A 23,890-nucleotide genomic window follows, 5' to 3' on the forward strand; every position below is an offset into this window, starting at 1 on the left:
TAAAATATAGATAAGTATTGTGAGCAAGATTTACAGCTGGATATGTACTGAATTAAATATAGTAACAGTCAGCAGTGCAGGTGGACATTATAATATTGCAGATAACAAGATGGAGGCAGGCGTGAGGAAGAAGAGGAGAGTCTATCAGTATATGAGGGGAGTGGGATCATGTCCACATATTGCAGCAGTTATCAGCCGCTAATCTAATATGTAAAAGTGAACTTTTTTGACTTAAATAAAACAAACATTTGCTCTCATAGCCTGGCCTGCCTCGAACACTGTATCCAGGTCTTATTATACATGCACAACCCCCTTTGTACATGACTTTAACTGTTTAACCGTGTTAAAATATCTGATGCTTACATATGTGATTGTCTCCCGTCCAGGTGCTACCAAAACAAACAAAAGACCAAAAGTGAGGCAGAAACTCTTCCTGAAGACCAACTCCTCTCATCCCCCTATCCAATCCTCCACCTTGATGAGCAGCAAGAGCAACCTTGAACTGAAGGAAGTGTCGATCTGTCTTAAAAGGTTGTCGTCTCAAAGAGTTGGCGGTGGAAAAACATGGGAAGCATGGGAAGAAGAATGTGACTCTCCTAAAGGAACCACGAAGGGGAAGGGATCCAGAGTAGGATTTGCAGCAGAGATGGGGAAACAAGAGATGGAAGGATGGGAGGGAGAGAGAGATGACTGGGGAAGAGGGTGGGAGAAGGTCAAAGGAGTGGGGAAAGGAAAGCTTAAGGGAGGGAAGCTTCAAAAGAAGAAAAACAGTCTATCTGATGGATTTGAGGATGACATGTCACCAGACTTTGTGCCGCAAAAGAGAAGGACCTACACCAAATCTTACAATAAGGTCCAACAGACGACCAGCAATTACACCCAGCCGGACCAAAAACTCAGAGGTACCAAACAGAATTTTAATTTTATCATTCAAACTTGTATTTGAATAAAGAGTTAACTCCAATCTGAGTAATTTAGAATTTTCAAATGATGAATCAAATCAGAAAATGGTTCACAAGTTTAGTGAGTGGATGTATACTGGCATTCTATGTATGAAGTGTTTTTTGAGAACAACTTAACCACACGCTTGTTTCACAATTGATTCCCTAAATTAGGTTGTAACTTCAAAATGCAAAGGGATAGTTCAGATGTTTTTATAGTGTGGTTGTATGAGCCACTTCTCTACAGTCAGTGTGTTAGCTACAGTAGGGGTGGGGGGGGTTGGCACACTCCCAGTTTGGAGAAGCAGGCAGGAATACCAACACAATAGTTGAGTAATGTCCTGCTGTGGACGGGGCAGCAGGTCAACACATTTTACACACTAAAAGTATCTATATCAGTTTAAGTGGACGCTATATTTAGAACATTTTCACCCCTTAACCTTACTGTCAGACAGCTTTTAATGACGGGGAACTGAAGCTGAAGCTCTTGATAACATTCTAATAATGGTATACAAATCGGAGTGTCATACATACGCCATTGCAGCTCTCTTCAAAGCCACCAGACTCCATTGATAAAAACATTCATTTTAATGCGCAAGATTTTCCCAACCAAAAAATGGGTTGTGCGCTTTCTCAGTTGGTTACCGGGTGCAGTTACTAGGTCACAACTCTACGTAAGAACTAGTTTGTGTGGTGCAAAATGTTTTAATTTAGTAATGTGTAAATATTCACTTTGTGAGAACAAAGAACAGCCTGTGCAACTGGCTGGATTTCAAGTAAAATGTTCCTTCGAAAGAAAACACAATGACAAATAAGAAATAATGAACAATGTTAGAATTATACTTTAAAGTCATACTACTTTGCTGTTTCTCTACTTGCAGAAGAGACTATTCGTAGGATCATGGACATGAACCTGGACATTGAAGGTGAGTGTAAAATTCATTGCCTTTTATGCATAAATATTTGATTTTGTAGTGGTGAAATTAGCAGTTGGGTGATGAGTGGTTGTGTGCTTTACATGTGCATAGCATTTTAAGAAATGCTAATCCTCCAGTGAATCTTAAAATTTTTAAATGATTTGTAAGTTTGTTTAAAAAAATAAAAAAAAGTATACTGTTTTATCCATTTATCCATCCATCTTCGTCCGCTTATCCGCTGCTCCTTCACGTCGAAAGGAGCCAGTTGAGGTGGTTTGGGCATCTGGTAAGGATGCCTCCTGGGGGCCTCCCTAGGGAGGTGGTCCAGGCGCGTCCAACTGGGAGGAGGCCTCGGGGAAGACCCAGGAATAGGTGGAGGGATTATATCTCCAACCTGGCCTGGGAACACCTCAGGATCCCTCAGTCGGAGCTGGTTGATGTGGCTCGGGAAAGGGAAGTTTTGGGTCCTCTGCTGGAGCTGCTGCCCCACAGCCCAATACCAGATAAGCAGACGAGATGGATGGATGGATGGATGGATGGATGGATGGATGCCTTGGCTTCTAGATAATTTCCCCATTTGTATCCATGTTTGTGGTTTGTCTGCAGGCTTCTGTTTGTGTTGTGGAACTGAAGACGTTGAGATATCACACCCTCTGTTTAAAGGAAGCCTCTGCTTGGAGTGTAAAGTAAGGAATCATCCTCTTCTCTTTATGTCACACCTAGCAGGGACCAACAGGATTCCTCAGTGCACTGTGAATGTGTTTGGAAACTATTAACCCTCCTGGCGTCCTCACAGTCAAATCTGACCCATTTTCAAAAGGTTTCTATATCAGAAATGTCAGGGGGTGGGGGGTTCTACCATATTTTAAAAGAAACATTTGAAATAAATTTGAATAAATATTCAGTTTACTGAGTTCATTGAATTTGAGTGTTACATTCAATTTTATAGCATTTGAAAGAAAATTGATAATAGAACGTTGAAAAACATAGGAAAAACGTGTCAAAAATGATTTAGAAAAACGCCAGGAAAAGTGACAAAAACTTCGGAAAAAATGACAAAAACGTTAGGACAATCTTCAGAAACGTCAAGACAAGTGACAAAAACATGGCAAAAGCGTTAAAAACCCCGTCAAAAAAGCGCTGAAATATATTGACAGAAACTTCCTCCTCGTCTCTTCCTCTACATTTGCAGATGTTGTTGCACAGACTGTCGTACCATCCTTGTCGGTCAGGGAACGTTTGAACGCGAAGAATTAACGTGTGTAGGGACCGCAGTGTTCGCTTACGTTAGCTTCTTGTCTCATCTGGGGTCTGATAAACAGTAAATGCTATTTTCCAATAAACTGTAATACTGTGTATTGTATTGCAAGTAAGTCAAAGACGACCAAAACGTTGGAATTCTTTTTACATTTTGACCCAGAAAAAGAAAAAACTACTACTTACTCCTTAGTCATTGTGTTAGCTACAATAGATGGGGGGGCGGCACGCCCCCAGTGTGGAGAAGCAGGCAGGACAACCAGGAAGCTAAGGAACGTCATGCTGTGGATGGTATCTCTACTGTCATCAAATTACTACTTTTACTGTAGCTAACACACGGACTATGAAGAAGTAGCTCACACAACCACTCTTGATCTGAACTATCCCTTCAAGCTCAACAGTGTGTTTCCTCCTTCGCTGTAAGTCTGTTAAACTGTGGTGCCGTCTGTGTCCCTGTAGAATAACTTGACAGAAACTCTGTATCGTTATGATGACGATGGATATCAGTCCTACTGTACCATCTGCTGCTATGGACTGGAGGTCATACTGTGTGGCAACGATAGCTGCTGCAGGTTTGTCTCTTTAACTCTTTCTCTACTTTTTAATTAAGCATCAAGGTCCATTTTCTTTCATTTGTTATAATTGCTATTCTATCTCTGTTCTCCTCGTCTCTTCCTCTACATTTGCAGATGTTATTGCACAGACTGTCTCAACATCCTTGTTGGTCAGGGGACGTTTGATGCCCTGAAGCTGCTGGACCCGTGGATCTGCTACTTGTGTCAGCCTCATCGCCCCCACGGTGCTCTGATCCCCAGAGAGGACTGGAGCGTCCGTGTTCAGGACTTGTTTGCCAACAACAGCGCCATGGAGTTTGTGAGTGATCAACAGATCATTTTTTAACTACTTTCATAACTGGAAATTCAAACAAATTTCTTTATTTAAAAAAATTAAATCTATACGTGGTTACGTAAGCTTACGTAAACCGGTAAATCTTTACCGGTCCAATCAGAGCAGAGGGAGTGGCTGAGAACGATGACATTAAGGTCGATTGCTAGCCGTAGTGGCGGCGGAGAAAGATGCGAGCAAAGCAGTTCGGTGTGTTGTGGCATCGCTGCCGAATATGAAGTATAATATTTTTTATTATTAAGCCGAATAATATAAGTTAAGGCCCAAACAAGAACAGAGTTTTGTTGGTGGTCATGATGTTGTGGCCCTCCCCCCCACGGTGTTCAGGAAAACTCACCCTAGAAACACTGGAGGGGGTTGTTGAACGTGAAAAATTAACATTACCTGAAAACAGTGTGTAGGGACCGCAGCGTTAGCTTCTTGTCTCATCTGGGGTCTGATAAACAGTAAATGCTATTTTCCAATAAACTGTAATACTGTGTAATGTATCGCAAGGTAATGTAAGTCAAAGTACGTGCTGACAGTATTCATTACTTACAATTCCTCATGGGGGCGACAGGAAGAACAGATAAGTAATGTTTTTTTTCTTCATTTTTTTTCAAAGATTATTCTTTGGGCATTTTAGGCCTTTTATTTTGACAGGCCAGCTGAAGACATGAAAGGGGGGGGGGGGAGCAACATGCAGCAGCGTTGAGTACCAGACCTCTGTCTTTGAACATAACAAATACTGTATAGATGAGGAGCATCTATTGTATACAAACTTAAGCATTGAAATTTCAAAATAAAATTCACTAAAAACTCAATTGCACAAAAAAGGATCTTAATCTTATGAACACAAACTTTCCTTCCTTTTTTTATTTTCTAAGATTTAAGAACTTTAACGTCCCTGAGGGGCAATTTGCTTTGAAGGCTAAAGTCCAACACAAATACACACAATACATCATACAAATACAAGTTTCTCCTTATGAGGAATCTCAGTTACTACATAGTTGTTGTTTTTTCCTTGTAGGAGCCTCACCGTGTTTATCCGTCCATCCCTGCAAACCAGCGCAGACCAATCCGAGTTCTCTCACTGTTTGATGGCATAGCAACAGGTGAGAACACCACCCCTGCTCTTCTAGACTGCTGTGACCTAACAAATACTAATTCTACCGCTTTCTTCCTGGTTATTTTTGAGGTCTGTCAGAGGCTTACAGGCATATGTCTGCGTGTGTTTCTTCAGGCTACCTGGTGCTGAAGGATCTCGGCTTTAAAGTAGAGAAATATGTTGCCTCGGAGATTTGCGAGGATTCGATTGCTGTGGCGACTGTTGGCCACGATGGGAAGATCATCCACGTTGGTGACGTCCGGTTCATCACCGAGGAACACGTATGTTCTGATTCCATTCATCCACATCCTTACACCCTGGGCGTGGAATGGTTTAAAAAATTCATAGTTTTGGCGTCATGGTTTTTGGTTCAGTTGAATGCATTTTGGGGGGTTGGCCCTATGTTCTCACAGCCCAGTGGTCCCACATTTCCAAGAATTTGTTTTTTACTGAAAATTAGGCCCTAGGTTCCCACATTTCTAGGATATTTTCAAAATTAGGTCTTGTTTTCCTACATTTCCGTTCAATTTAAGCCCTATCCTCCCACAAGATTTTGTTAAGGTTAGGGGGATAAAATTGGATACCGAATTTATGAGAAACGAAATCTAAGAACATAAGGCCTGATTTTAAGAAAAATCTTGACTTGAAATGTGGGAACATAGGCACGCTCCCACGTTTTGGTACTGCACATTGCTAATTTCAGCATGCTTTTTGTTTATTTGGCAAAAAACGTTAACTGTTTGCCTTAACATAACCCTTGCTAAGATCATAAGGAACATGAAGACTTCTTCAGTGTCAAATCGTTATGTGTTGCGCAAGCCTTGTTATTTTTATATAAAATAATTATACTTGAAACCTAAGTGCACTCTTTGTAATACAATGAAAACCATGTGGCTGGGCTTTTCTTCAGCAGGAGAAGTTCTACTGTGTTATTTAGAAGAAGAAGGAGTTGCTCTTTCCTCCCTGAGCTGAAATGACATGTGGCTTAGGACTGAACTGAACCAGCTCCTTGTTCCTCTTTGACAATCCAGATCGAGCAGTGGGGTCCGTTTGACCTGCTGATCGGTGGCAGTCCCTGCAACGACCTCTCCATTGTCAACCCACTCAGAAAAGGCCTCTATGGTACGGAACTGTGATTAACACCTCTCAGCTTCCAAGCCTCTGAACACCACACAGGTGTTTTTTTTTTTTTTTTTTTTTTTTTTTTTCTTTTTTCCAAAATTTTTATTAGGAAGACAGTGGTGTATGTGGGTATATGTTAGGAGATAACATAGGCACAGGCTAATTGCTGCTAACCATCATGCTAGTTAACATTAACATAAGCACAGGCTACTTACTGCTAACTAACATGCTAGTTAATATTAATATAGACACAGGCTAATTACTGCTAACATGCTAGCTAGTTAACATTAACATAGGCACAGGCTAATTACTGCTAACTAACATGCTCGCCCGATTGACGTTTGCTTGCTGCTCGGCATGATTGCTAACACACATGTTTTCATAAATTATACATATTATTCATACTGTGAACTACATTGCCCAACTTTCCATTTTAATTGTAAATTTAAGTTTTATGTCCGTGATTCTTGACTTTTGTTTATTTATTGCGAAGGTTATTAACCAAAATACAAGGCAAACCCTTAGTTTGTGAAAACCTACTAGGCAAAAGAGAGGTGAAGTCCCTCCCCGTCCGGTAGACCACCATGGAACCTTATATCGGAAAAAATATGTACGATAGTATATGGGGGGGAGACAAATGCGGCTTGAATTGAGCCATAATTACACACATGATATTGGCCAATTCAAAGATTATTTTGCAAGTCAGGAAAGTCTGGGTTTGTATTAAAACTGTTAAAATACACAATTAGAAACACTACACATTTCAAAGTATGTGCGTTTGGTACCAGGATGTAAATTTACTCACACAAGCAACGGATCTTGCCAGATGTCACACTTCTCGGCCGATAAAAAGACGGTGGATAAAAAACATCCGGTAAAATAACGTTCCATGTGCTAGCAATCATGCCGAGCAGCAAGCAAACGTCAATTGGGCGAGACAGAATGGAGCGGTACTACTACAAACCTACAACGAGCTTACACTCTCTTCTCTTCCAAAGTATCTTTTAAATGGGCAAAGATTATGTGTTATTCATGGCTCAATTCAAACTCTCCCTGTTTACTACAGTACATATGTATAAAAATAAGGTCCCACTGGAAGGGGAGGGACTTTGCCTCTCTATAATACACAACTATGACTCAGATTGTGTGTATTAGTGTTAGAGACTAGTATGAAGATGTTTTTCTTTGCTGCAATTCCCTCCTCTCTTGGGCAGAGGGCACTGGCAGGCTGTTCTTTGAGTTCTATCGCCTCCTTACGCTGTTGAAGCCCAAAGAGGAAGACCCCCGGCCGTTCTTCTGGCTGTTTGAGAACGTGGTCTTCATGAACACTCACGACCGAGTCAACATCTGCCGCTTCCTCGAGGTTCGCCCCTTCAACTTCTCTTTGGTTTTACCTTAAGGGGTCCTCTCTTTTTTTATCCTTTTGTGTTTTTCTCTTCTCTTCTCTCCCTCCCTGTTTTTCTACCCCTTCCTCCTTTCCTTGTTGCTCTGCTGTTTTCTCTCACCAACGTCCTGTCTAATTTTTTGACAGTGCAACCCGGTGCTGGTGGATGCCGTCAAAGTCAGCCCTGCTCACAGACGGCGTTACTTCTGGGGAAACATCCCGGGAATGAGCAGGTGAGGCGCTCAAACAGACATGAATTCAAAGGGTTAAATTACTCAACACTAATGGTTTTTGACTGGTGTAATATGTTCTGGATCAGTGTATTGGTTCAATGATCAACCATCCAATTTCATCAATACGTGTAATGTTTAAGATGCAGGTTTAATTTGAAATTCCAACTTGTTTTATGTTAGCTGTGTTTGCTGTTTATCTCCCATCAGGCCCATTATAGCATCCCAGAATGACAAGCTGGATCTCCAGGACTGCTTGGAGATCGGCAGAGAAGCCAGGGTCAGTGACTGAGTCTGCTGGTTCACTTTTATTCAATTATTTATAGTCCCTCCAAGTTGCCTAATGTGCCTTTATTTCTAAAAACAATTACAGTGCTCACAAGGCCTGCACGATTCTGGAAAAAATATGAATCACTATTTTTTGGCTTAGAATTGGTATCACGATTCTCTGGCACAATTTTTTTTATACCATGACAAAACAAAATAAATCGGCAGTACCAAACATTTTATTTTTGGCACCAATAGCATATTGCTCATCACAACCAGCCTGTAAACAGAGAGGCTCCAATGAGGAGAAGGGAGACCATCACAGCGCTTTAAAACCAATTTCATACAGTCTATGTTTAAAACTCACAACAGAGAGTGGTAGCGTTTGTGATGCAGTCGGCTCGTAAAATTAAATGAGAATCAAAGTCATTAAAAAAAAAAAAAAAAAAGTAATTAAAAATGAAATCAGGAACAGGGTGACTCGGTATCACGATTTTATATCAATTAATCGTGCAGGTCTAGTGCCCAGCATAAGTGAATACACCCATGCTAAAGTTGACTAAAAAGAGGAATAAACATCTTTAGTAAATTGATCTGAATGGCTTAATTCAAAAATGAGGAAAACTCCAACTTTTAAGGACACCACTTTTCTTTATTAATGAATAATGTATCGTAAATAAATAAATGTTCTTTCTTAAAATACAGGGGGCATGAGTATACACCCCCCATGTTAAATTCCCATAGAGGCAGGCAGGTTTTTGTTACTAAAGGCCAGTTATTTAATGGATCAGGCTACTATACATCCTGATAAAGTTTTACTTTTTTAATTGCATAGTAGTAGATACACTTATGCTGAGCACTGTATGATACAATTAGGGCTGGGACGATATGCTTTTATTCTTTCCTGATACACAGGCGACCGATTGGATTTGTATTGCGATATTCATTTATTGCAAATCTAGAAGTATTGTGATTCGATAGTATTGAGTGTTGCTTTTATTACTTTTACTTTTCCTTCTTTAACAAAGTAAAAGTAGAATAAAATGCTTCTAGAGACAATACAGCATGAGACATTTGTAAAACCTAAATGTTCTCTAAGGATTACATCACATGTCAGTCAGTCCGATATTTACTTTGTAAAGAAGAACATCTGCATTTTCTGCTTTTGCTCTGTTTTCCTGAAGAAGGATATGATGTAGTCGGCGGCGGCGGTACCGTAAAAACAGAACATATCTAGGTGAATGATTGGTAAAAAAAATCCTTGATAAAGAAAAAATCACAAAACCTACCATTTTCGATTATTTTTTTTATTTTTTCCCATCCTTAATTCCTTGGTGGTTAAGGTATGAATAATCTCTCACTCTGTTTCTATTCCAGGTCAACAAGGTGAGGACGATAACCACCAATCCAAACTCTCTGAAGCAGGGCAAAAGCTGTTCTCTGCTTCCAGTCTTCCACAACGGCAAGGGGGACATCCTCTGGATCACAGAACTGGAAAAGTAGGTTTGCGTGCGTGGGTGCTGTATCTTGTAGATGTAGTAAAAAAGAATTGTGTACCATATAAAAAAATGAATAATAAATTTAAAAAAAACTCATTCTAACATTAAAAAAATACAGGTATACAGAATTTGTGTGGCACATCAGCAAATTGCATCATGGCATTTCAACAGAAGAAAGAAAAATTGTTTTCACATAGTGTCCCAGTGACACGCTGACCCCCACCTCACCCTATTTCTTAAATGTAACTATATCTGCAACTAATGAGTATTTTCATTATGTTTTTCCATTTATTATTAGGTTTATAAAACTTCCGAAAAATATAAAGAATTGCAATATCTTAGAACTCAAGGTGGCTTCAAATGTCTGGCCAAAACCTAGTACTATTCCGTTTACTGTCACTGTTACCTGGAGCAGAGATGCGTATACTGTATAACCCGTGTGTGCCTTCTCCTTTATTCTTCACCAGGATCTTTGGTTTCCCCAAACATTACACCGACGTGAGGAACATGAACCGGCAGCAGAGGCAGAAGGTGCTGGGGAAGGCGTGGAGTGTGCCGGTCATCCGTCACCTTTTCGCTCCCCTCAAGGACTATTTTGCCTGTGAGGAGCTGCCTCCTTTAACCATGTCCTCCACCTCCTCCTCCTCCACCTCCCCGTCCTCCCCTGCCTCTCCAGAACTGCAGCAACTGAGATAGGGGAGGTTGGGAATATTTGGGACGTGTGTTTGTGTGGAGGTTGTGTTTTTTTTAACATCACACTTTGTATGAGACCTCGGTGGAGCAGGAATTAACTTTGCAGTCCAGCTCACAGACGGGCTGTTGTGGACCACTGCCACAGGGACATTTTGTCAGCTATGCACTCCAGTCTCTTGGATCATGTCACATATGCTGTTTGTCTGCACAGCCGACAGTCACGTTGGCCTCCAACTATGCTCCATCCTCCACATGGTTCCATGGGGATTTCCTCCAGTCATCATCTAAACTATTTGTTTGTATCGTTAGTATTTCACAAGAATATTCATCACATATCCTCAGGTTATATATGGGTCAAAATATTGCATATATCCCTGAGATTTTTAACCATTTTTAAATAAATACAAATAATCTTTACATGGTGATTGTGAGAAGTCACAAACCACAACATTTGTAATTTTTTTTAAAGTGTAAATCATGTTAAACTGAGAGCTGCCTTGGTACTTTACTGTGTCGTCCTCATCATGCTTCCTGGAGAAATGCCCAACTAGCATTATTTTGTATTCAGATATTTGAGAAGATGCAAGGTTTTTGTAGCGCGCTATCATAGGAATCAGGAATCTTTTTATGCATTTTTAAACTTTTTGTTTTTTTCATCCTTTTGTTTTTTTATTTGTATCTTTGTTGTTTTACTGTGTGTGTGTGTGTTTGTGTGTCTTTCTGATGGACACAATAGTGTTTGTGGTGCTAATAAAATAAGAAAGGCCATACAGGTGATAACAGCTACATGTAGCCTTATATTAATCACCTGTATTTACTTTAAAGAAACAGTGGATGTTGTGACATATATAGAGGCATTAAACCTCATTAAATATTATTATATCATTCATTGTTTTCACGCAAAGGAAGAACCAATCCACACACTATCTTATCCATTTTCTGATCAGCAGCTCATTTGATGTTAAAAGGTATTGGTACAAGTTTCTTTTCTTCATCAGGGGAACTAAAATGAAATGATTAAATGTCAAGTGATACTTTCTTTAAATGTTTATTGTTTTATTGTTATTGCCTTATAGGGATAGTTCAGATGTTTTGAAGTGTGGTTGAATGAGCTACTTCTCCACAGTCAGTGTGTTAGCTACAGTAGATGGGGGGGGGGGGGGTCGGCACGAAGTGAAGCAGTTAGGAGTACCAACACAGAAGCTAAGTAATGTCCTGCTGTGGACGGGGGCAGCAGCTCAACACGTTTTACACACTTAAAACATCTTATGGTTTAAATGTATGATAATAATATATATATATATATATATATATATATATATACGCACACAGTATATTTAGAATATTTTCAGTTTAACCTACTCTTTACGGCGGGGACCTGGAGCTGTTATCTCTTCTCTCTTCCACCAGACTCCTTTGACAAAAACAGTCATTTTACCTCGCAGAACACGATGGGAGTAGCTGCTCTACCACTGCCTCCATCAGTCAGTTAGTTTATATTATTGTGTGACCGAACTAACCCTTTAAAATACCAAAATCAAATTAGCATGCCGACCGCCATCTACTGCTGGTAAGGACTTACAAAAAGTCTACACTATCCCTTTAATTTACTTTTGTTTTATGTTTTATGTGATGTTCCTAGACCACTGATGCACCACTTGGCCTAATTGACTGATTATTGTATAGAGTGTTAGTACAGAGTACTGTGATCGCTTCTGACTGATGATTGTATCATGAACATTTTAAGTGCGCTGTACACTATTTTTGCACATAAAACCAGGGGGATGGATTCAGAAGTATGAAGGTGCGAATGTTAAATCTAAATGTGTGGAGGGAAAACCAAAGTATCCAACCTGTCATCTTTGTACTGTACCAGATACTTTTACTCTTGTTTTAATTGATAATTTTTTTAATGGTGGGACATGTGTTTGGGTAAGTGATAGAATGCAAATAAGGATAATGTTTTACTTGGAACTGATGACAAAACCAATAAAAGAAATACATCTCACAATGATCCCAGGGATGGCCTCTTTATTACAGTTATCTGTTGTTAAGGTTGGTACCTACCATTGAGGACTCCGAGGTGAAGAAGTGAAAATGAGATCTACAAATATGTTATTGGTAAACTGAATAAATATGAAAATCCAAAATTGTTTTTTTCATTTAAGACCTCAGTATTTTTAAAATCCTGCCTAACACACCAACAGCCCCCAAAATGCCTTGTCTTGTTTATGTGTGAACATACTGTTTATGCACTTCTGTTATTTAAAATGAATTAAAAAAAATCATTTTTCACGTATAACGCAAAAGAAAAGCATCACGACGTGGTTCCGTATAGGCGTTTCCCGTTCCGTTCTGACGTCAACAAATCGGTTCTTCCGCTGCCGGTTGGGTGAACGTTAGCTGCCAAGAAGAAGAGAGGAAAAAGGAGAAGTGTCTATACCGTCGAAACAATTACAGATAGCGTTTTTTATGACACCGACTTGCACCCAAGAAAAATAATTAAAGCATCGTGTCCAAGATCTGAGGAAGCCAATCCACTCCAGGTAACGTTAAGTAGGTGTAACGGCTGAAACGCAAAGCGTTATTAGCCGGCATGTGAAAGGCGGCTGTTGGAGAAGGCGGCTAAACTGTGTTAGCTAGGATGCTAGCTAGCTTGTGATATCTGCTTCCCAAGTGAAACAGCTAGGGCGAGGCTTCCAATATAGGTAGCCCGCTTCCGTAGCTAGCTAACTGCTGAAATGCGGACAAAGCCAGTGCCTAAGAGGTCTGATACTGTTGCAGTGACGAGCTAGCTAGCTAGCTAATTCAAGCTAGTGGGGTGCTGTGTGAGTTCAGGGCGGGGAAGACTCCTCAATGTCTGCGATATAAACTGACTCACATTAGCAGGTGGTCGAGTTTAGCCGGTGACAGAAAGGCTAAGTTAACGCTACATGTTCGTTGTTAATACAAGCAAATTGGCTATTAATTCAATCAGTTGTGAGGTGGTAGCTTTTTGGGTTAACTTTTCATATCCTTATGGGTAGCCGTAATGCTAAGTGAGAGCTAAGTTAGCTGGTCAACTGCCGCGACCGATAGCTTACAAGTTTTTGCTTAATTTAGGGGCCCTGCTTCATTTAGCGGACCGTTACTATAGTTACTTGTAACCGTTACTCGCTTTAATCCGGCATGTCAGTGAGAAGAGCGGCAACAAATGGTTATTTTTTTTATTATTATTGGCAATTATAGACGATAATAAATTGGTTGAATATTTCCTCGATTAAGGGAAGACACTACAAGTGAATAGGGAACACAGTTTAACTAACATACATCACCATGAAAATTCCCCCGTTACATTAAGACAATTCTTCTTGTAGAACGAATTTTTCTGAAATTGTATGTTTAGCTAAATATGCAAATGAGACATCTTAAAGTGAACGTTGGATAAAGCCAGGTTCCCAATTCTTGTTTCATTTTGTTGACATATTTGTGTCAAAGCTTTTTACAGAGGTAATTTTGGACTTCTCTTTTTTATCCTCCATAAACACTGAGAAAACACTGTCAACAGGCTTAATACATCCTCACCCGTGTTTTATGAATAACATGTATAAATCAGGCTATGAACGATACAGTGGTGCTCATGAACCCATGCCAAAGTTGACTAAAAAGAAGAATAAAAAAAAATCATGGCTCAGGATACTATGCATCCTGATAAAGTTCCTTTGGTATTAAAATACCCCCCCATCATCACATACCCTTCACCATACCTACAGATTGGCATGGTGTTATTTCAGTCAGCTTAATAGATGGTTTGATTTGCGCTGAGAGATGATCTTATGGAAAGTTCCCCATGCCTATCTCTAGGTATGGTGAAGGGTATGTGATGATGTGGGGGTTGGGTTGGGTTGGGGGGGGTCTATTTTAATTCCAAAGGCCAAGGGAACTTTATAAGGATGCATAGTATCCTGATCCATGAAATAACTGGCCTTTAATAATAACCATCTGCCTGCCTCTATGGGAATTTAACAAGGGGGGGTGTAAACATATGCCCTCTGTATTTTTAGGAAGAACATTAATTTATTTAAGATACACTATTCATTCACAATGAAAATTGGTGTCCTTAAAGTTTGGATTTTTCCTATTTTTAAATAAAGGCATTAAGATCAATTTCCAAAAGATAATTTTTTTTTTTATTCCTCTTGTTAATCAACATTAGCATGGGTTTATTCACTTATGCTGGGCACTAGACCTGCACGATTAATCGTTATAAAGTCGCGATCTTGATTCACCCTGTTAACGATTTCATTTTGAATTACTTTTTTTTTTTTTTTTACAATTTCCACAGATGATTTTCTTTTTATTATTATTCAACTTTAGCAGGGGTCTATAAACTAATGAGCAGCACTGTATATGAACAAACCCCTCTATTTAAGAAAATGAAAACTACATCTGATGAGAACTTTTATTCCTATAAGGTTATTTATCCAAAATCTCATTCTGTAAATATTTTGTGAGAGCATCAATAGTCAACCCTACAATTTCATTATCAAGGTCTTTGGTCAAAATAATTATATTTGATTTTCTCCATATCCCCCAGCCCTACTTTCAGTTGCTGAGGAAATAACTGGTCTAGTCTAACCTGACCATGAGCCCCAGCAGGGACTGTGGATGATCTTTATTAGGAGCTCACCAGACGCCTCCCGATACGATATCACGATACTTATGCCACAATACGATATTATTGTGATTTAAAACATATTCCAATTCATAACCTTTATAAACTTCTAATTTTTCCCAATTTTAAATGGCGTCCCCAAAAGGAAACTTTGTCAACATCTGTTTTATCTAGAAAGAAACATTTCTCTTTGATCATCTCAATTCAATTGTATTGCTGCAAAATGAAAACACATATATAATCTATAATAAAAGCTCCATACCTGGCGCCTGTATGTCGATCTAGCATTACCACTGAAAATATTGCGATACTATGCAGTAATGATTTTTTGTATGTATGAGACAAGGAAAAGCAGCAAATGCTCACATTTGAAAAGCTGGTGAATTATAACTAGTCATGTTATTTACAGACCAGTTTATTGTTCAAGATTCCTCGTAATGATGACACAAGGTAAAGGGTGCATGAGCTCTCAGCCACTATGTGCTGACACATCTGGCTGTGATCAGTTTGAGTTTAACAGGTAAACCAGTCATCTTACACATTTTTCTCACACTTGTTCTCTGCTCTGTCAGCAGGTGACCGACGATGGCTGTAAACGTGTACTCGACTTCAGTGACCAGTGACAACTTAAGTCGTCATGACATGTTGGTCTGGATCAATGACTCTCTACAGATGAACCTCACCAAAATAGAAATGCTGTGTACAGGTAAGCACTGTCTCTTTATTTTCAAGTTTTTATCTATTAGTGGGAGGACCACATATGTTTCATTTCTGGACTGTTTCATTTCTGACCCCTTGAAACAGTTTCGGGATTAGGGTAAGCATGTGTGCTATGTTGTATGACTGTGTGATTGTGCTGGTGTTGTGGAACAGTAGGCCAGTCGCAGCTGATGATGATTAATATGTTGACTATGTGAGAGAGAGAAAACACTGAAGCTTCTGTTTTCATCACATGAGCCACATTGTCTTTTGTCAAAGATAAACTAGGAAAACTTTAATCTTGCACGGAAAGTTTAAGATTGTAACTCAAGGTAAGCTAACTGCACACATTGTACTCATGTTAAATGTCTTAGAAGGTCTGATTCTTTATAGCAAATGGATTAGAGTAGAGCCCGACAACAAAGGATTTTTAAGACCGATGCAAATATATATTTAAAAAAAATCCAGAAACACGTAACAAAACAGATTTCCCTAACATAAGTTATTTGTAGTTATTTTTGAGTTCTCACTAAAATAATTTTGTTTTATTTTCACAACAGAACATCAAAATATATTGAAGTTCTGATAAATAAAATGTAAAACAATACAAAGATATGAAACTTAAAGTCCTTTGACAAAAAAACACAACAACAAAAAAATCAGAGTTGTGGGGTAATCAGACTCTGTACTACAATAATTGACTAAATATAAAATGTTATAATTTAGAAATAACTAGCTTTTCAAAAAACAGTTGCTATGTGCAATTTTAAGCTCATTAAACAATTTTAAAGAAAAAAAAAAGTACTATAAAAGTTTTATGGGCATTTCTCCCATTATCCTCCGTGACACGCTGTCTTCCACTTTGCCTGAGATAACAGAGCTCAGCCCGTAGCTTCACTCACTCAAAGCAGACAGTATGCATGAACTACATCATTTATTTAATTTCAAGAAAGCCTCGGAAAATCCCGGCCATGCCCCAGCTGCCCGCTCATTTGTTGACAAACTCCAACCCAAACGACAGTAAAATGGTGGTATATCCCTTTTTTAAATGTGAATCAACGACAGTTACACTCACCGCCGGCAGATGCTCTTTCTGTTGTGATTAGTGGTATGTTGACATCTCGCTGCTACCTTATTTCCTACAGACTGTACATTAGCCTACAGCCACTCAAACAGGACTTGGTTAAGGCTGCAGGCGTGTGTTGTTAAGGCGGAAAAGTGTTGCGGGAAACCCTGGCATTTTCAGGATCATACTTGTATTTTGTGTTATTACAAAAACATGTTTACATGCTTTAACGATAAACACTTTAAAGGTGCCATATGTAATACTGACGGCAAGCGTTTTAAAATGGTTACGCCAGTCCAAATCCAAAATACTGGAGGGCCGTTCCACCAGCTCCTCCTCCCCAGACTCCAAGTTCACAGAGGTTGCCAGGTTGGGAATGCTGCAGCCAATCTCCCACAACGTCAGTGTTAGCTAGATGCTAGTCTTGCATTGCCAGACATGACTTCACAGCTTAATGCTGGCTATGCTCTCGCGTCCCCCGTACCCAAACGACAACCTCTGTTTGTCAGCTACAGCCGCTTACCAGAAGCAAGGGAAGAATTTTAGTTTCTACTTCTTTCCAGATATTTATATAATAAATTAACTGAACGTATAGCCTTCCTTCCATATGATTATAACTTTGTCTAAGTTAATGTGTAGATGAATACAAGTATTTGTTGTTGCATGAGCTACAAAATATTTTACGCCATTTATAAATGACAAAGTGAGAATCATTAAAGTGAAGCAACTGATGGAAAAAAGAAAACCAGGCCAAACAAAGAGATTTTTTTTTTGGCACCTAATAGGTCATCACCACAAGCCTGCAAACATAGAGGAAGTAGTAGCTTTGTGACGCAGTCGGCTTGAGAAATTAAATGAGAAAGTAATGGGAAAAAAATTGAAGTTATTTACAAATCGTGAACAGAGGTGAATTGAGATTGCAATTTTATAACTATTTATCGTGCAGGTCCTATTTGTCACGACCGTGAGTCGATTGGCTTTAACAAGTTCGCCACTTTACTTGAACCAAAGTTCAAAACACCTCTTCATGTCTGTCTTCTTTAGTCTGTTGGCTAAATCCTGGAACACGTCACTTACACATAACCTTGGTTCCCACAGGCCTTTCATAGTCTTAAAATGTCTTGAATTAAATTTTGTGAAATTAAGGTCAGGAAATGTCATAAATATACTGTATGTTTGCTGTAGATATTAATTCAGCTGACTGTGTTAAGATGATGGGGTAATTTGTTGCCGTCGGTATGCCGTAAATCACCTACTGTGTCTTTGGTTACCTTACCTTCGTAGTTTTTTTGCAGCCTTTTTCCATTACATAGTACCTGCTCGACTTTTTATTGATCTCACTAAGCCTGGGCAATATATCTATTTATATTGTGATATGAGACTAGATATCGTCTTAGATTTTGGAAATCTTAATATGGCTTAAGTGGTGTCTTTTCGTGGTTTTAAAGGCTGCATTACAGTAAAGTGATGTCATTTTCTGAACTTAGCAGACTGTTCTAGCTGTTCTATTATTTTTGCCTTTGACTACTTAGTCATTATATCCACATTACTGAAGATTATTTATCTTAAATCTCATTGTGAAGATATTTTGTGAAAGCACCATTGTCAACCCTATATTGCCACTATATCGACATCAAGGTATTAGCACAAGAACATTGCAATATCTGATTTTCTCTATGTTGCCCAGCCCTAGATCCCACTCTAGAAAATGTATTATTTGTCTATCGTTGTGTTAACACAAACAGTAAGAAGAAGCAAAGAAGTTACAAGACCAAACAATTCTATTAGGAATTTCAGCCTTTATATGTACTGTATATGAACTGAATTTAGTTCAGATTATACGAGTATTAAAGGAGTTTTGGGATGGAGTGTGTTTTGCAATGGGTCCTCCATTCAACCCTCAGCAGCTGTTTGCTGGCCAACAGTACAGAAGAAAGGGGTTTGTTTTTTAAAGAGCTAAAGTGTGAGTGAGCCATCAATGTTTGAAGTAAAGCCATGTTTCTTCTGTCCGCACTCGAAGGTGAAGAGAGCTCTATTGTTATCCTTTTCTGTTTCTCTCTTACTCTACATGTTCTTGTTTTTAGGCATCTCCTGATTTTAAACACACAAGCATACACTCCGTTCTTGTAACAATTTGACTATATTGGACACTAGGGTTATTTATTGTGGATCATTTTAATTGTACAGGTGCTGCCTACTGCCAGTTCATGGACATGCTCTTTCCCAACTCTGTGCCTCTGAAGAAAGTTAAATTTGGTGCCAAGCTGGAGCATGAATACATCCATAACTTCAAGCTTCTGCAGGTTTCCTTCAAAAAGATGGGAGTCGACAAAGTAAGTAACAACACGCACCCAGTGCACATCATGTACTTGTCCGCTTTAAATTACAAGATGTGTTCTACAAACACAATTGCATGTTTTGTTGTTCGTTGACCTTGCTCCTGAGTTTTAAACTTTATTACTGTATTTTAAAACTCGCAGCCCCTCGGGCAAAGCGTTCGTACAGTCTGATACCTGTCAATGCCGTGAGCAACAGTGATAGCAGCTGTGATGCTACCACTGTGTGTGAGGTTCGCCTCCAACATGATGCGCACCTGTCACCTGCATCTCCTGATCTGAACAACTCACTGTAGCTACAATTGTTACCATGTTTAAAATGAATAAGAACATAATACTATATTTGTGACTTAGGGGCCAAATGAATTCATGTCCTTTTTTATTTTGTCGTATTGGCATATCGTATTTGATTTTGGAGAAAAAAAGAAAAATGAAGTCTATTCACTTCAGTCACTTTATTATCCTAAATGGGAAACTTGATTGCTGTTACACCGGAGCAAAATCCCAGATCAGCATAAGACGGGATGGATATCTCCTTAAAATTACTTTTGGCTGCTAGCATGATAGCCCTCACATAAAAGCGGCTGCAGGCCAACCCTCCAACCAAGATAATTAATTTTTAATTTAATTTTTAATCTGTTTATTAATCCCCAATGGGGAAATTACAATTAGAAAATAGAAAATACATAGATCTAACCCATTACATGTCAGTGAAAGACACTGTTCAAACTAGAGCTGTCAGTCTTCCTCCATAACAGAAAGTTATTATTCAGTTTTTTTTTTTCATTGAATGCTCAAATGCAGCCTGTTAATATGTACGCCACTGCTCCGGCTTATGCATCGTCAATGCCACTATAAGCATGTGGTTGTTGTTGTTGTTACACATTCTGTCCACTAAAGGGACTTCAACATCAGCCTGGTCTTTAAGTGGACCTACATCATGACGCATTGCATTTCAGACACGCCGCTTTCTGTTTACATTATTCCCACCACGAGCACACAGCGACAAACACAAATCAACAGAATTCTGGAATGAAACGTGATCTAACAAGTGGAGTGAAGGTAATAATATATAATATGTAATATATAAAGTCAAATCTAACTGACAGATGTAGAGCAGCAAACATAAACTTCAGCTTTCTCCATGACACCTATGACCGGCAGCACGGTGGCTCAGTGGTTAGCACTTCTGCCTCACAGCGGGCTGGCACTGCACAGTTCGATCCCCGGTCCGGGCAGAGCTGGATCCCCGGTCCGGGCAGGGCCTGACTGGAGTCTGCATGTTCTCCCTGTGTTTGCGTGGGTTTCCTCCGGGTGCTCCTGTTTCCTCCCGCCATAAAGACATGCATTCATGGGTAACTAGGACTACAGTTGAAAAATTACCCAACTGGCTAACACTAACGCATTTGCAGAAATTTGGATTAATGTGCATTGTCCTAATCAAATAAATAAATCTTATGAAGCTCTCAGCTAAGCACCTATACCTCGCAACGCAGTTGGAAAGCAGAAAGAGCTAAGTATTGATAACATACACATTTTGGCTTAGTGGATGAGATGAAAACTGTTTCCTATCCTTTTTAATATATATACACTACCGTTCAAAAGTTTGGGGTCAGATTGAAATGTCCTTATTTTTGGAGGAAAAGCACTGTACTTTTCAATGAAGATAACTTTAAACTAGTCTTAACTTTGAAGAAAGACCTCTACTACATTGCTAATGTGTAAATGACTATTCTACTGCAAATGTCTGGTTTTGGTGCATTATCTACATAGGTGTATAGAGGCCCTTTCCAGCAACTATCACTCCAGTGTTCTAATGGTACAATGTGTTTCTCATTGGTCAGAAGGCTAATGGTGATTAGAAAACCCTTGTGCAATCATGTTCACACATCTGAAACAGTTTAGGTCTTTACAGAAGCTACAAAACTGACCTTCCTTTGAGCAGATTGAGTTTCTGGAGCATCACTTTGTGGGGTCAATTAACGCTCAAATGGCCAGAAAAAGAGAACTTTCATCTGAAACTCAACAGTCTATTCTTGTCCTTAGAAGTGAAGGCATTCTATGCGAGACATTGCTAAGAAATTGAAGATTTCCTACAACGGTGTGTACTACTCCCTTCAGAGGACAGCACAAACAGGCTCTAACCAGAGTAGAAAAAGAAGTGGAGGCCGCGTTGCACAACTGAGCAAGAAGCTAAGTACATTAGAGTCTCTAGTTTGAGAAACAGACGCCTCACAGGTCCCCAACTGGCATCTTCATTAAATAGTACCCGCAAAACACCAGTGTCAACATCTACAGTGAGAGGCGGCTGCGGATTCTGGGCTTCAGGGCATAGTGGCAAGAAAAAGCCATATCTGAGACTGGCCAATAAAGAAAAGATTAAGATGGGCAAAAGAACACAGACATTGGACAGAGGAAGACTGGAAAAAAGTGTTGTGGAGGATATCCAATGTTTGAGGTGTTTGGATCACAAAGAAGAACGTTTGTGGAACGCGAACAAAGAAAAGATGCTGAAGAATGCCTGACCCATCTTGAAGCAGGTGGAGGTAATATGATGGTCTGGGGTTGCTTTGGTGCTGGTAGGTGGAAGATTTGTACAGGGTAAAGGGATTCTGAATAAGGAAGGCTATCACTCCATTTTGCAACGCCATGCCATACCCAGTGGACAGCGCTTGATGGAGCCATTTTCATCCTACAACAGGACAATGACCCTAACACACCTCCAAATGTCCAAGACTATTTTAGAGCAGAAGCGGCAGCTGGTATTCTATCGTAATGGAGTGGCCAGCGCAGGTATGGTACGCAAGAAGTGCCCATCCAACCAATCCAACTTGTGGAGCTGCTTCTGAAAGCGTGGGTTGCAATTTCTCCAATTACCTCAACAAATTAACAGCTAGAATGCCAAGGTCTGCAATGCTGTAATTGCTGCAAATGGAGATTCTTTGACAAAGCAAAGTTTGATGTAAAAAAAATCTTATTTCAAAACAAGTCATTATTTCTAACCTTGTCATATGTCTTGACTCTATTTTCTGTTCTTCACAACGTATTGGGGAAATAAGTGTGACTTTTCAGAAAACACAAAATTGTTTGGGTGACCCCAAACTTTGAACGGTTTTGTGTGTGTGTGTATGTATATGTGTATATGTATGTGATGTGTGTGTGTGTGTTGTTTGGGTGTGTGTGTGTGTGATATGTATATGGTATATATATATATATATCTCATATTATTATATATGATATATACTACGTATATATATCCTACATTTAACATTGATTAAAACATAAAAAAACTAACCTATAATCCATGTTCCAGATAAAACAATTATGAAATGAGAAATCCTTAAGTAAAACACTGTCTCGAGAGAAGACAGTCTCATTGGTGCAGATGAATATGAACTCAGAACTGGACTTTGATTTTTTTTTTTATATATATATATAGTTATATAATGTAATGCTATACATGAATTTATTTATCCGCCGTATTTTTCCAGCAGACATTTTAACAACTACATATGATTTTGGCTATAAAACCGTCATGCTTTTTAATGTCTTGATATTGCCAACAAAGATCATAACGGGCAGGGCAGATCCAGCTAGGTCAGCATTTGTTTTCAGACTGAACATGTAGCAGCTTGAAGTACTATTGACAAGACTACCATCATTTATTCATGTTTCAACTTCCTTCCTGCTGTCCATTAGTGTGAAGTCATGACTCTAGACTTGTGCTCTGTTTGAAATGAGTGGAGTCCACTCATAACAGACACTTCAAAAAGTGTAGAGTATCTCGTTTGTATTCAGAGCTGTCCAGGGTTATAAATCCCGCCATTGAAAACTTTGCCATTGTTCATAATTTGTTAATTGTCTAATGTCAGCTTCCTTACTCGCTGAGTAATTGGATTTACTACTGATGTCTCTTTTCTGTTATACTGATGTTTGTTTCCCCTCACTGTGGCTTTGATCCCGGCCTGCATTCTGTTATTGTATGTTCCATTACTGAGACATCTGAGCCAAGCGTTCTTAATAGTACATACATTGTTAGTTCATGATTTTATTCAAGCAGGTCAGTAAAAATCTTCTTAGTAGCCTTCCAGAAAGCTCAAGTCCTTTCCCCATTTCCTAGTATACGCGTGACCACTTCTCACGCAAAGGTTGTGATTTATAAAATACAAACTTGACGGGAGACAGTGCGATTCTCTACGCAAACTCTGACCCATGTGTACACACATTTCGGAGACAATGGGAACTGGCAACGCACATGGTGAGGAGGTGAACTGAACTCAGACTGCAGACAATAAATGTGGGAATAATAATTACTTAGTAATATTTTCAAGTATTGAGTATTATATTACATCAAAACTATAACTTGTTTTGATGTAATATACCCATCCATCTTCGTCCACTTATCCGGTGTCGGGTCGCGGGGGCAGCAGCTCCAACCAGCTCCGACTGGGGGATCCCGAAGTGTTCCCAGGTCAGGTTGGAGATATAATCCTTCCACCTAGTCTTGGGTCTTCCTTGAGCATTCACAAGGTGCTTTGCATTGACTATTTATGGTTAAAAATGGCCGTGTACAGGGCGGGATAAGAGGCTGATTCAAGTATGCACACTTGTAGGTAGTTTCTTTTGGGGGGCGTATTACCTTTTGGCTGTATGTCCACTTTTAATAAGGAACCTACTCAGTTTTAGAAATAAGACCCCTGAGCTGTAGTGACAGTGATAATGTAGTAACCATACCAACAGTGGTGCACACTGACATCAACTGAAGCTACCAGGCAGACAGCGGTCTAAACATCCTGGTCCTTAGGCTGAATCCAAATCCTTCGTCTTACCCC

At 39.4% G+C, this 23,890-nt stretch overlaps 2 protein-coding genes across 9 annotated transcripts in view; both read left to right on the plus strand.

The window, feature by feature from the left end:
* The window catches only part of LOC116692137 (uncharacterized), a 25,435-nt gene extending 14,094 nt beyond the window's left edge, over positions 1–11,341 (plus strand). For all 4 annotated transcript variants that reach the window (XM_032520176.1, XM_032520178.1, XM_032520177.1 and 1 more), the window contains 13 exons: positions 387–902; positions 1,823–1,867; positions 2,465–2,544; positions 3,575–3,687; positions 3,805–3,988; positions 5,031–5,115; positions 5,244–5,389; positions 6,140–6,230; positions 7,445–7,593; positions 7,762–7,847; positions 8,055–8,124; positions 9,489–9,610; positions 10,078–11,341. In XM_032520176.1, coding sequence (XP_032376067.1) covers positions 387–902; positions 1,823–1,867; positions 2,465–2,544; positions 3,575–3,687; positions 3,805–3,988; positions 5,031–5,115; positions 5,244–5,389; positions 6,140–6,230; positions 7,445–7,593; positions 7,762–7,847; positions 8,055–8,124; positions 9,489–9,610; positions 10,078–10,306 — 1,916 coding nt within the window. In that variant the 3' untranslated portion in view covers positions 10,307–11,341. The remainder of the gene's footprint in view (positions 1–386; positions 903–1,822; positions 1,868–2,464; positions 2,545–3,574; positions 3,688–3,804; positions 3,989–5,030; positions 5,116–5,243; positions 5,390–6,139; positions 6,231–7,444; positions 7,594–7,761; positions 7,848–8,054; positions 8,125–9,488; positions 9,611–10,077) is intronic.
* Positions 11,342–12,596: 1,255 nt separating this feature from the next.
* The window catches only part of LOC116692165 (microtubule-associated protein RP/EB family member 1), a 23,510-nt gene continuing 12,216 nt past the window's right edge, over positions 12,597–23,890 (plus strand). For 2 of the 5 annotated variants that reach the window (XR_004332643.1, XM_032520252.1), the window contains exons 1-3: positions 12,608–12,849; positions 15,533–15,663; positions 18,910–19,055. Coding sequence is in view for 4 of the 5 variants with exons in the window: in XM_032520252.1 (XP_032376143.1) it covers positions 15,543–15,663; positions 18,910–19,055 (267 nt within the window). In the remaining variant the exon portion in view is untranslated. Of the gene's footprint in view, positions 12,860–15,529; positions 15,664–18,909; positions 19,056–23,890 lie in introns of all 5 variants that reach the window. The other 3 variants (XM_032520254.1, XM_032520255.1, XM_032520253.1) reach the window with 3 other exon arrangements.

The sequence above is a fragment of the Etheostoma spectabile genome, chromosome 7 (assembly GCF_008692095.1).
Source record: "Etheostoma spectabile isolate EspeVRDwgs_2016 chromosome 7, UIUC_Espe_1.0, whole genome shotgun sequence".
Lineage (NCBI taxonomy): Eukaryota > Metazoa > Chordata > Actinopteri > Perciformes > Percidae > Etheostoma > Etheostoma spectabile.